Source organism: Dermacentor albipictus, chromosome 2, assembly GCF_038994185.2.
Source record: "Dermacentor albipictus isolate Rhodes 1998 colony chromosome 2, USDA_Dalb.pri_finalv2, whole genome shotgun sequence".
Lineage (NCBI taxonomy): Eukaryota > Metazoa > Arthropoda > Arachnida > Ixodida > Ixodidae > Dermacentor > Dermacentor albipictus.
In genome coordinates this window covers 196,628,317-196,641,695 of record NC_091822.1, presented here as the reverse complement: position 1 = coordinate 196,641,695, position 13,379 = coordinate 196,628,317, and the positions used below count along the sequence as shown (strand labels likewise).

General features: G+C 46.6%; 1 protein-coding gene across 2 annotated transcripts in view; it reads left to right on the top strand.

The window, feature by feature from the left end:
- Positions 1–13,379, top strand: part of LOC135898565 (scoloptoxin SSD14-like) — a 119,181-nt gene that overhangs the window by 79,101 nt on the left and 26,701 nt on the right. For both annotated transcript variants that reach the window (XM_065427589.1, XM_065427588.1), the window contains exon 2: positions 12,039–12,254. In XM_065427589.1, coding sequence (XP_065283661.1) covers positions 12,039–12,254 — 216 coding nt within the window. The remainder of the gene's footprint in view (positions 1–12,038; positions 12,255–13,379) is intronic.

Genomic DNA, 13,379 nt, shown 5'->3' with positions numbered 1-13,379 from the left:
CGTTTAGCGTTCAGCGCATGCGCAGTGACGACCCGCTATTTTTTAGCGTACGCAATGGTATAGCGTACGCTATACTAAAACTGTCTAATGACGCATGTAGTTATAATAGACAGTTTTAGTTTAGCGTCCGCAACTATAGCGTACGCTATACGCTATAATATAGCGTACTCTAAGCAGCGCACGTTTTCTAGTTTTAGTTGACCGGCGATATCTTCGCATCTCAGAGGCCATATGCCGTCGTTGCGGCTATTTTGCGCCTTTAGCGACAGGTGGCGCTGACATCTCAAATGTTTGTTTCGTTAGGCTTCGACTCGTTCGAAACGAGAAGCGATCTCGAAAACACCACGAGGTTATCCATAATACTCTGTCATCGAAGCGGCCTGAGACTAAGCGAAAGCCGTTTACACAGTCATTTGCTACGAACGAAGTGCATTTTACAAAAGCAACGCCAAATTCAATTCGAAGCGGGCAGCCGGGACCGCCGCCATGTTTCCCGCAAGCTCCGCAAACCCCGCAAAAACGCTAACGCTAACTCGTTTGCGTTGCGTACGCCCGCTATACCCGATATTTCGTTTAGCGTTCAGCGCATGCGCAGTGACGACCCGCTATTTTTTAGCGTCCGCAATGGAATAGCGTACGCTATACTAAAACTGTCAAATATCCAACCGTACGCTGTCCAAACCAATGGTTCGTGACCTTTTTTGGCACACAATAACCAAGTGTATATTGAACACTACCTTTTCGTCGTTCGTATGCGCAAATAGTTGAGCACAGAATCGCTCGACACTTCTAGCTTGAGCTCAAGCCTTAGCTGCGAACCTGCGCCATGCGGTCAGAGTATAAATATATATGGTCTTGCCTTGTTGTTAGGGCATCGTTCTAATTTGTTGTCGCGCATGCACAACGACACGGGCATAGAAAGCACACGAGACAACACACAGCCCTATGAGTGATTATGACCATGCGTGAGCATGACATTCGGCAGCTAGCCTCGGCAAGCCAACCTCTTCGGACCCCCGTCCCCCTTTCTTCAAGACCTATCTACACGGTAGGTTTTGGGAAATAGATCCACCACAGTTGCCGCTCCTCTCAAGGCATTGTTTGGTTCGTGGTAATTTTTTGCCACGCCCTCTTATACAATACAATACAAATGCCTTTATTTCCATAAACGTACAATTTATGGGGGATTTAAGGAAAAAGTTGCTCGCAGCTCTTCGCAGTTGCTCTTCACGATAGTCCCTCGCTGTCCGCTCTCTTCCACATACAATCCGCGAGATCCCCGCCTAGAAATTACCGTTTGCCTACAACGAGGTGAGCACCTATTTCCCATGAGCTTTCCCACAACATTTTTTACTTTGCTTCAAAATTGACGCGTGACGCTTTCTTACTAGCATTTAACTTCGTGGGATAGGAGCCGAGATATTATCAAATCTGCCGACTTCTAGCGCTACATGCATTCAGCTAACATCACTGGGACGTTTTCTTGTGACCGGCGCCTGTGGGGTAGCGTCATGTGTGTCCAGATTCCTTCTTCGTCTGTCCTTGTCCGTAATGCGCTACCTTTTTTGCTCTGACCTGCTGTTCGTTGTAGGAGGGTTTGAACATATATTCAGTAGATTTAGTTAGTATAAAGTCAGTGCACTTAACGCATGATAAACAGAATTTCACCGGTCTAAATTCTACTATACTGAGAACAGTATTGACAAGAAAGCTTAAAATCATTGACTGTTGGCGCAACTCAAATAAGTGAACGAGCATAGTGCCTCAGAGAAAAGAAAGCTGCGAAAAATTTGGCATACAGAAACTTTGGAGGCCGCTTATGCTTCGCCTTTAAGAGTGGAACGCGATAGCATTTAAAGATCCCTGACTGCTGCTCACGCTTCCCGGCGACTGCAGCTTATGTTTACCGAAACACGTTGGCAGCGAACGCTATGCACGAAGGCGAGCTCTCTGGTAGAAGCGCGGCCTCTTGCGTGGGTCACGATGGATGGATGGATGGATGTTATGAGCGTCCCGTTTGGAACGGGGCGGTGGGTTGCGTCACCAAGCTCTTGCTACTATACTGCCTAATATTCTACCTAGGTTAAACAATGAAAAAAGAAAAACACTATGAACTACCACGCCCAAATTTTCTGATCCCCTATTGCGAACTGTGCTTTTGTACGTCTCCGTCTTTTGTCGTTTCCCTACTTTTCTTCCACCAATCCTCCAGTCGCCTCTTACTAATGTCTATTGCGGACATGTTTGCTTTACCACTGCTCCCTCTGAATCCAAGGGCTTCAAGGAGGCCAGTGGTGCCTAAATCGACCGCTGGGTAGACGTCTTCACATTCTAATAAAACATGCTCCGTAGTTTCCCTAGCTTTACCACAGCAAGTACATGCTTCTTCTTCCTTCTTATATCTCGCTTTATAGGTGCGTGTTCTAAGGCATCCTGATCTCCCTTCGAAAAGTAATGAGCTTCCCTTTGAGTTATCATAAATGGTTTCTTTCCTGATTTCGTTTTTTCCTCTTAAGTAGTTACTCATGGCAGGTTTCTTTTCCATTGCCGCCACCCATGAGATTAATTCAGCTTCTCTGACTTTCCGCTTGACCTTTGTTGTTGTGTTGTCCACCCTACAGGCCGCATGCTTGCTGGTAAGCTTCCTAGTTCTTTTCCTCCACTGTGAATCAATGTTTTTCCTGTACAGATACCTGAACACTCTCCCAGCCCATTTACTTTCTTCGATATTCCTCAGCCGTTCTTCATACTCAATTTTACTGCAAGCTTCCCTCACTTCAACGATGCGGTGGAAGAGAGCGCCATCTGGAGGAACGGGCGCGCCGCTCCGTGGCCAAATCTCGGACGCCTTGGCCGGTCAATGAATGGTAGAAACGCTGGAAAAGGGGTTTGTGTTTGAGTTTACGCGTAACAGAATTATGTTTTCTCGTATATTCAAATTACAATCCGACGCTGCAATGTCTGTAAGTTGTGTTTAAGTCGCACTTTACGATTTTTCTGACGTATTTTGCTTTGAAAAATTCAGTTGTTTCAGTAACTGCTTTGTGCTACAGGGAGGTTCAGCGCATTATAACGCTTTCGCGTTATAATGCGCTGAACCAGGCGCGTTATTCAATGCATGTTTCAGGAGGCTGCAACGTCTGCACAATAAGAAACTTCCTATCGCATGTTTTAGTTTTATGCCCGAAAAAAAAAACGAGAAACGTATTTCCAAAGTGGTCCAACATACGGGAAATCTCCGTTTACGTTTGCAAAAAGTAATCCCCCCACACGCCCCAAGTAAAAATGTGTTATTGGAATAAAATAACATGGGCACTACAATACAATTTTTGCCGTCGTCGGCGTTTTGTCACCGTGATGTTCCTTAAAAACTTTCTATACAATAACAAACCTACATCTTTCACATCATTCACAAACTTTATCAGTGTTATCGCAGTTGGACTATCCACTGGAATGTCCAACTGCGGCAACACTAAGATTACTTTCAGCAACACTGAAGTTGGACTTCTTAGTAGAAAGTCCAACCGCGATAAGTAACCACAAGTGCGCCGTCCGTTGCAGGTGTGAGGAAGAAGATGCGAGGGTGACGACAAGAAAGATGGCTTGATTCGCGCTGTAATCCCGCTGGCCCTATGTTGAATGTCTCGTGCGTGATCAAGCGTGCGTTAGGGTAGTTTTTTCCTTCCTCCATGGTAGGCGTCTCCTCTAGCCCGACCTTGGCTGCTTATGGCTACGCATAGCTGTCATGCGGCGTGTCTTGGAGGTAATCAGCGGTAAATCCAAAGCCGAGATGGTTGGTGGCTTCAGGCACGCTATAGTGTACTAGAATATTGGGTAGTGTGCTCTCTGCCCTATGCGGCGCACGCTTACGGCTGAAGCCGCGCATGTCGCCGGAGCCGGAGGCCGCTAGGGGCGCTGGAGCTAGTTCCACCTGAAGACCCGTGCCAGCGCGTGCGCTCCCGTCACTGCCATTCGCTTGCTGCAGCCTGTACACGAGAATGTGAATCGACTTGATTTTGATTGTTTTTGTGAAGTGCAACGTTCGTAGACTTGTGGAGGTGGTGGTAGTGACTTGTAGAAACAGACTGGTTTAGCGTAGACTTGTCTCTGCAACGTCCTCGGACAGCCTTTGTGTTCGTTCTGTGGTGCGCTAAGCAACTATGCCTAGTCGCCGGCGCAATTACTGTTTTGCACCAGGGTGCCGGACAGGCTATAGTCGAGTGAAAGACTCGCCGAAGGCGTCTCTTTTCAGCGTCCCACAAGACGAAGAAAGGAGACATCAGTGGGAAAGAAACTTACACCGTGAAGACAAGAAGCTTGACCAGACATGTGCCGTGTGCGAATTGCACTTTGAACCGCGTTATATAATCAGGGACTTCGTTCACGTCGTTAACGGCAAAGAGGTACGCATTCCGCGTACGAAGCCAACATTGGCAGAAGACGCTGTTCCGACGATTCTTCCGAATCTCCCTGCGTACCTCACCAAAAAAACTCCGAAACCTAGGAGCAAGCGAAAGCGGCAAGAATCTGAACCGTCGAGCAGCAGCAAGAAAGCTTGGAGCACGCCTTACGAGCCGTTGTCCGTAAATAACTCGCATGACCAGTCGTCGCCCGAGAATGTTGACCTACTCAGCGCTAACGAAGTGACACTAGCAGCAGCTAGCTCATCTGCGGTACAAAACAGTTTAAAGTTTTTATTAGAACTGAAAACTCCGTCAAAATACTGGACAAAACACAGCTTCCCAAACCTAGATGGAGTACTCTATTGCACTTCGGTATTGTATGGAAGCGACCGTCGTATCCGAAAAAGTAGTTATGTTTGTCTGTGACAGGCTACCTGACGTCTACGCAAAAATGTATGTCAGAGGGCGACTAATCGAAGAAAGTTGCTTGAGCTCTTTGGAAGAAGCAGGAAACTTGCTAGAAAAAGCAGAAGCCACCGAACTTTGTGTTGGAGCCCTGGATGCTGATGATTACTGTCCGGCCTTCTTGACGGCAGGTATTAAGAGTCAGCTGACACTAAAGCAGGGAACATACTTCAACAGCAAATGTCTCGGCACAGTTCCAAACAAAGGTAAGAATTATAAATATGGCATCACATTTACAATGTGAATATCATAATGTATTGTTTGTAAACCATACTTTAACCGGGTTTTCTTTTCAGGAGGGCAGTGCATCCCGTGCAAGTACTTGCGCAAAGTGCTTTTGAATAGACAATCAAGAGTGAAACGAGCACCTTCCAAGCCAATGCGAACCATGGTTCAGCGGCTGAAATGTGCAGCACAGAGAAACAGGCGCCTTGGCGCACGAATTGCTACAATGAAAAGAGACATTGACAAGATGCAAGTGCTAAATGCTTCCCTAGATGAAGAAACTGTTAATGAGCGGATTTCTGAACTCCCTCAGAAGCAACAAGAGTGTGTTAGACAATGTTTTGCAGCAGCAAAAGTAAAGAACAAAGGCATTCGTTACAGCAAAGCGTGGATTTTGGAATGCATAATCATGAAGATGAAGAGCTCCCGCCTGTACAACCACATTCGGGATAACAAAATACTTGTACTTCCAAGCAAGTCCACTCTGAAGCGTTACATGGCTGTTTACCGGTCTGCCTTTGGGTTTAAGGTTTTACAACAGCTTAAAGAAAAGACTCGAGATATGGACACCTTCAGGAAGCATGGTGGCCTGCTTGTTGACGAGCTAAAGCTTTCGGAACACATGTGTGTTAAAACATCAGGTCACATTGAAGGTTTTGTGGATTTAGGAGACTATACTTCATCCACAGACCAGGGCGTGAAGTCAGACCACGGGATGGTTATCCTGTTTGTGCCATTTGTTGGCAAGTGGAGTCAAGTAATTGGCACATTTGCCACCAGTGGAAATATGAAGGGGGACTTGCTAGCCCAGGTAATTGTAGAAGCCACAATCTTAACTGAGAACAGCGGGCTTTTTGTGGATTTTGTAACTTGTGACGGCGCCACTTGGAATCGACGCATGTGGAGAATACTAGGTGTCCGAGGAGGAGCAAGCAATGTGAAATGCGGAGTGAAGCATCCCATTGACGACAGTCGCAACCTATACTTCATATCCGATTTTCCTCACCTGATTAAATGCTTGAGGAACAGCCTGCTGAAGTGCCCCTTCAATACACCAGATGGACATGTAAGTGTGCCTTGTTTGCTTAGTTATGTTGACCTTTCGAGAAATTTAATCACTGAGCTCAGGGGTTGTCTAATTTTAAGATAAAGAAGTGATATAAATTTATTGTTTCCTATTCTGCTTTTTATTCTTCCAGGTTTCTATGCAGCCGATCAGACAGGCTTTCAATATTGACTCCAGTAGCGTGACACTTAAGGCCATGCCAGGCATTACTAAATGTCATCTGCAGCCAAATGCCTTCGAGAAAATGAGAGTTGGCTTCGCATTTCAGCTCTTTGGGGAAAAAGTGCTGCAAGGTCTCCAACTCTACAAGACTGAAATAGAGGCAAGAATTGGAAGCATCAAAGCTACACAAGAATTTTTCAGGTACTTGTATTGAGCAGAGTCTAGCTTACTATGTTGAATCAACTTTTTTTTTCTGATGGCAGCAAAATGTGCATGTAGCTTTGCGGTTTACATAGTCACCTGATGGCCGCTCATAGCTCTTTGGTATTTTATGTACATCAATTTTAGGTAGGCCCTGCCAAAGAAATTGACAAGTCTCATGTTTTTTCCTTGCAGGAGGATCAACTCCCTGATCACTGTAATGACCTCGAGGTACCCAGCCAAAGCCCTGCGGTCAGACTCATCTTCCAGTGCAACTATTGTAGACTTTTTGATATATTTGACAGCTTGGGAACAGCACGCAGGTGGAGCCGGGGGATTTGTCAGCGAGTCAACAGCCGTCGGTTTGCGGGTCACCCTGTCAAGCACACTTGAACTTCTGTCATACCTTAATAAGTTAGGCTACAAGTACCTAATGACATCTCGACTTAGTCAAGACCCCCTAGAAAACTTGTTCAGCATTGTTCGCCAATCCTCTGGCTGTAACGACAACCCTACGCCCACTCAATTCCTAATTACCATGAATTGTATGTCCTTCTACAGTTTGGTAAAAACTGTAAGGTATGGAAATTCCGATCCATGTGCTTTGAGTGCTCTGCTAGAAATTGAAGGAAGTGGCAGCACTCTTCCTCGTAAGCCTACTGTTTGGGATCGGGTTGACAGCCTCATTGATGCAGGAAATTTGCCTGCAGCAGAGGCAGCTTTGTCATCACCTGGCGATCATGACCAGCATGTAGAGAGAAGCGATTCACGCCTAATTTACTATGTAGCTGGTTATGCTGCACGGAAGTGCATAATGAAAATGAACTGTAAGCCATGTATGCAGTCTTTGACTTTGTCATCCGTTGCAGAAAGCTCTGACGTTGCTATGTATACACGGCAGAAGGATAATGGAGGTCTTCTTTATCCCTCCAGTGCACTTTTTCAGTTTGTGGAAATGCTTGAAAACCTGTTCACAGAATGTTTTAGTAAGCAAGAACTGCATGCCGACAGTATAATGGATATACTCACCCTCGTGAGGGCAAGGTCCATGAGCAACATTGGTTGCAATGAGCACGCAGCTGAAGTTACGAGAAAAGTTATCAGCTTCTATTTAACTACACGGCTCCATTTTTTCGTGAAAGGCATCAACTCAGAGCAACGAAGCAGAAGGGAAGCAGCAAAGCATAGGAAAATAAGTAAAACTGTATGAGAAAGCTGTGCAGTACATGTTTAAAACATTTTCTTCATTTAAAAAAATTCAATTAATGTCATGTTTGTTTTGAATGAAGAGGCGCCTGGCAGATCTAAAAAAAATAAAAACAAATTATATGTCAACGTGAATGAAGCCCATATGTCGCGGTGGTGCACCATATGAAAAAGGGCATGAAAGAACCAACACCGTACTGAACTCTGGAGGAGTGTGGTTCACTATGACTTTAATGGGAGCTTTTTTTTTTTTCATGTCGACTTACTCCATATTAGGCATGCTCTTAAATTGTTTTGTGTCTGGTGTGTGCGCTGTGAGAAAAAAAGAATGGTTTGTTTTATTTTGTAAACATTGCTATTGTTGTAAAAAGAAATATTTCCTGCATGCACTAACAGTGAGATTTATAATATTTTTGGAATCTGCAGTTCTTTGAGTATTCTTCGATGGGGCTAATTTTGCTTATTTTTCACTCCTGCAACAATATTGTACATCGTTTTCAATGCTGTTCCTAATAAAATGTACGAACTTGAAAGTGCATTCGAAAATAAACGCAATTTTATGCGCTCAGAGAACGATTTCGCCTGGTCGCTAAAATCATTGCTGGAATTATTGTGTACAATTAGAAATAAGCTTGTTTGATATTTTAAGGAAAATAATTTTTCATAAATATATGCGCCATATATTTCTTTCCGGCGATGTGTACCCACAGGTCGCATTTATGACGCAAGAAAACTCCGCAACTTGACCAAGTGCGGTCAGCTTGGGCAATGGTCCACTGCTAATGAGAGCGGCGCACGCTCGACGCTGGCCTTGATGGACCACAGTGGACGATTACACGGTGATTACTGGTACTAGACGTAGATAAAACGAATCATCGCGCTCACATTATCGTCACAGTAACTGCTACAAACTGCCGCAAGCTGCCCACTTTGGTGGCGAACCAGCAGCCAAATTTATGTACTCGCGAGGTCATCGATAATGCCTCCCGAGCGGTCGCAGTCACAATGGTAAAGTTATTTATTTATAGCACAAAATGCGAATTGACGCCTTTCCGGTAATACCGATAGCAACAACTTATTTAGATTTACGCTATGCGATGAAATAACCCGCAGAACCCGCATAGCGTAGGCGCAGGACTGCAAAACGTTTCAGGTGATAATGTTTGTAGCGCCATCTCTCGGAGGCGACATCAAGGACCTCAAGCGGAGCCGTCATCTGAGCCCACTACCCCTATTCTAGCTCACTATAAGGCACGCTATTGGCCTCGAGCTCCACCACTGGAAAAGCTGGCGCCACCGTCGGCGTGACGTGCTAGGAGGGATCACGTGGACATAGCGGCCGCGTCGGCTGCTTCGAGCGCGCCGAAGCGAGCTGAAAACGAGCTTAAATTCCCTCGTACGCTGCGGTTTTCATTTAGTGGCGAAATTTTCACGCTTCGAGTGTCTCCTTTACAACGCTTGAAAGCACTACAATAGGTAGTGGCTGCCTTTGAAGGCGCGCGACATGGTAGGCTACTGCTCGGTGCCGCAGGGCCGGACGCACGTAACGGAGGCCGGTGTCAGCCTTATTCGCACGTAGCCGCAGGACAAGAAGCTGTGTGAAGCTTGGCTCGCGAAACATAAAACCGGCAAACAGTCATCGGCTACAACTCGGGTATGCAGCAAGCACAGACGCGAGGAAGATTTCTGCTACGGCGCCCGGTATGCGATGTTCTGAAAACGCGCACTGAGACGCTCGCCCGAGTCCGCTGCCCGACTAATGTCATGACGGTTTGGTCTATGAACTTGTCGATGCTATAGATACTGGCAAGTTCAGTGGAGTGGAAAGGCAGCGGTAAGAAGCACATTTAAAAAAAGCATGGCATACGGTCATGTTTGCGTTATGAATTAATGCACTGGATTACAAAAAAAAAAGGAGCAGCGGGAAATTGCACGCTGAGAACGCCGATAAACATACAGTGCGACGCAACTCGAGAAATAGTATTGAAAGGTCAAAGAATTTAGAAGAAAAAAAAGATTGCATCGTCGCGACGGCGCATCACAGTCCCCGTAGGCGTCGAAGTCTCTACAATGAAATTATTTTTGAACAGCTCTGATAGCGCCCACGCAACAATGGTTGCCTGTATACTGTCAAATGCTCATATTCTGCGGGCTAAAGCTCATGGCATGGTGCGAAAACGCGCGCGCGGAGAAAGCGAAACAGTGCGCGGACAAGCATGCAGACGCGCAGTCGGTCGCTGCGAATCTGCGCGATCGCTGCATTGAGGCTTCATTATATTACGCTCCATTTAGTTATACAAACACTATAAGAACATATTTCACATAGTTTGCTCTCGGCTCTTACCTACCTTTCACGCAAGAAGCCGGTTCGGGAGACTCCATCGCGGCGACCGCGCGCAGTGGCGTTCACTGTACGTATTCGGTAAAGAGATAGCGGCTGTAAACGATTGTGTGCTTTCAGCTTGCCCAAGATTATTATTTAGACAGTAAGAAACTTCTCTCGTTTCGAAAGTACTTACAAAAATGTCCGGGAGAGCTCGCGCGTGGTGTTTTCAGTGAGCGCTGACAGCAAAACCTATGAGGAGCGCGTCACGTGATCCCTCATACTACGGCATCGAGGCGCTTCCGATAGAGGGCGACTCCGTAACTCCTCGCCGCCAATAGAGTCTAGGGAGCCTGTGCAGGGACTCAAAAAGAATGGCTGTGGCTTAGCTAAGGTTAAGCCCAGGATGCGAAGCATACTAGCCTTTATTTTAGTTGTTGAACCACTGTTTAGCCTGGTGAACTGCTGTTGCTTGGCTATATTTGGTTCGGCTAGACGAAGAAACAACTCATGCGTTACTCTGCTTCGCCTTCAAGAGTGGAACACGACAGCGTTCCCGTCGACCCGCCAAGGGGTGTAAGACAATGGGCTACGGAGCAGCGACTACGCGCCCCGCATTGGACGCGGTGAGCGTCGAGCAACGCAGCGTTCGGCGCGGCAACGAAATGTGCGCCTGAGCAAGCGACGCACGCATGAGCCTTAGAAACAGCTCTTTTCTAAGGCAACACCGCATTCACTAGAGGCGCTTTTGTACCGCTTTGAAGCATATTGTACTCGTGGCTCAGTGGTAGCGTCTCCGTCTCACACTCCGGAGACCCTGGTTCGATTCCCACCCAGCCCATCTTGCAAGAGTTGAGCCCGGCTTGCAGCTGTTGTGACGTCAGTGCCCTAGCGGGAGAAGCGGAAGTTACGCCGCCGTACCATCTGTGCGACCGCAGGCGAGCGCACGAGCTGAGACCCGGCTATGTAGCTACGCGGCCGCAAGCGAGCGCACGAGTTGAGCCTTCTGTTGAGCCTCCGCCTTTGCAGCTGTTATGACGTCATATGGTAGCTACGCGGCCGCGCACGGCGCAGCAAGGAAGAGCGTGGTTGTGCGGCTAGTATGCTTCGCATAAAAACGAGCTGTTTTCCCGAGTGCCTAGTGTTGGCGGACCCGTAATCCTTAGTTTCGTAGACGCGGTGAAGCGAGAGGCAGCGTCAAGCGTTCGCTCTCCGCTGTCGGCGTCCGTCACGCTAACGTAGACAGCGAGTGCTCGCTGCTTTCTAGTGAGATCTGTTTAGTTCTGTGTGTGCGCGTGACACCACCTTTTAATTATTAAATGATTGGTTTATTGCAATTTACACGGCCGATAAACCTACAACAATTACTTCTAATTGTTTGACATTTTAATATCGCTACCAGTGCTTCGCCAGCGCGAAACCACGACATTTTTCGTGTAGTTTGACTAAATTTATTTGTAAAATTGTTACCTTTATATGCAAAGTGCTTGAATCTCTCTGCGTTTGTTTTATGGCGCAGTACAGCAGCTCCCCTTTCTTTCGCCCAATAAATTTAGCGTGCTGCTGCCGTGTACAAAACTGGAAGGCTTTCCGGGGTTAGTAAGCAGCGAAATGCTTGATAAACATGAATTACGTTATCGAGTAACTCGTCAATCTCGGCTCCACAAGGTCTCACCAGTAGTGTGCACTGACTTTTTTTTTTACACAAGTTTGAAGAGGCGCAAGTCATGTGCCCTTTCGTTATAAGCACAGTTTTTATCTAGCCATCGGATGGCCGCACTATATTCTAGATTTGTGCGGGCAGATAAAAGAAAAGATCTCGTGCCCGTGCCGTAAATGCACATGAATCGTACAAATGGAGCGAAACTGTGCGCGCCCTTTAGGGCTACCAGCTTTTGCAGCCATGGCAACGCCTGTGGCGTGATTGACCAGTTCAAGTTTGTTTGGTGAAGGTATACTGACTCGGTGGTTCTGTTCCCATGTGCAGCACGAGCTTCACCAAGCGCGACTGCATAATTGTGACGGTGGTTGCGGTGCTGGCTCTGGTGGCCATCGTGACGACACTGGTCCTGGGCTTGCCGCAAATCAGCGAAAAGCGAGCGCGCTACTCCAACTTCACATTCAGCTCGTCGCCCTCACAGCTCGGCCAGTACCAGCAAGCGGCCGTCACCGTTGACGGGGAGTCCTGCGCGCCCATTGGCAGGTACGATTTCGAACCGACTATACGTCCTTCGTCGCTGCACTGTGCCTCGGATTTTGTTTTTAGTAAACCTATAGTGTTGTCACGCATTTTCTTTTCTGCAATATTTCTTGTGCTTGTGGTACTTCTATTTTCTTAAGATTTTGTTGAAGAAAGAGCACATTTCATACACTTTTACTAAAATTTGGCATTCAGTCAAAGCAAAACTCAAATTGGTTCAACAGTTGCCGAATGAGAGGATTTATTGGCATCCCTTTTGAAACAGGGCGGTGACAAATAATCACCTAGCCTGCTCGAATTAATTGGGTATATATATATACTATACCTGCTTTTCATTGTAGCGTTCTTGTGTACATCTCGATCCTTAATCTTTTTGTCTTCCTCAAAATTTCTGTCTACCTTGCACCGCTACCTGTGCTTGTTTTCATCTCATCCTTGCTTTTTTTTTTCCACAAATACCATAGACGTCTCTTGCTTATGTCGACTGTCGATCGGGCAGCGTCGCGGGCAACGTCGCGGGCAGCGACTTTACAATTGCTAGACTATGCAGCGGGTGGTGGCGCGAGACGGACATTTCAGGAAGCACCCGACGTTTGTGCGCAGGCGTGATTTAGAGCAGATGCAAGAAAATCTTGGGGCATTCACTCCGGTATGTTTTTGTCCTTAGCCAATCAGCTCGAGCCTCAAATAGAAAGGCGCTGCCCTTTGTGTTGTCGTACATGATTACGATAAAGGCGCCAAATAAAACTACAGACGAAGGAAGACGACACGGGACAAGCACGTATATGGCGCCTTCGTCGTAATCAACTCGCCCACGAGCACGTGCTCATTTGTCGGACGGAATTTCCCTTCTAATTTCTTTATTGCCATTTTTTGTAAATCTCCATAGTCTTTTTTGCTTCCATTCTTTACATCCAATTCGCTGTCTTTTTCTCACGTTCTAATTTTGATTCCCCTGGTTTCAATTATCCTGTGCTTCGTTGCCAACTTTCTCAACCTCTTCCTCCATTCTGTGTCCAGTCTTTTCAGGATAATTGTGTACTTTAGCCGCCCATTTTTTATCCATGTTCCCTTGTCTTTCTTCAAGACTAATTTTGCTCTGCGCTTCTCTACTTCGGTGTGCTTGTG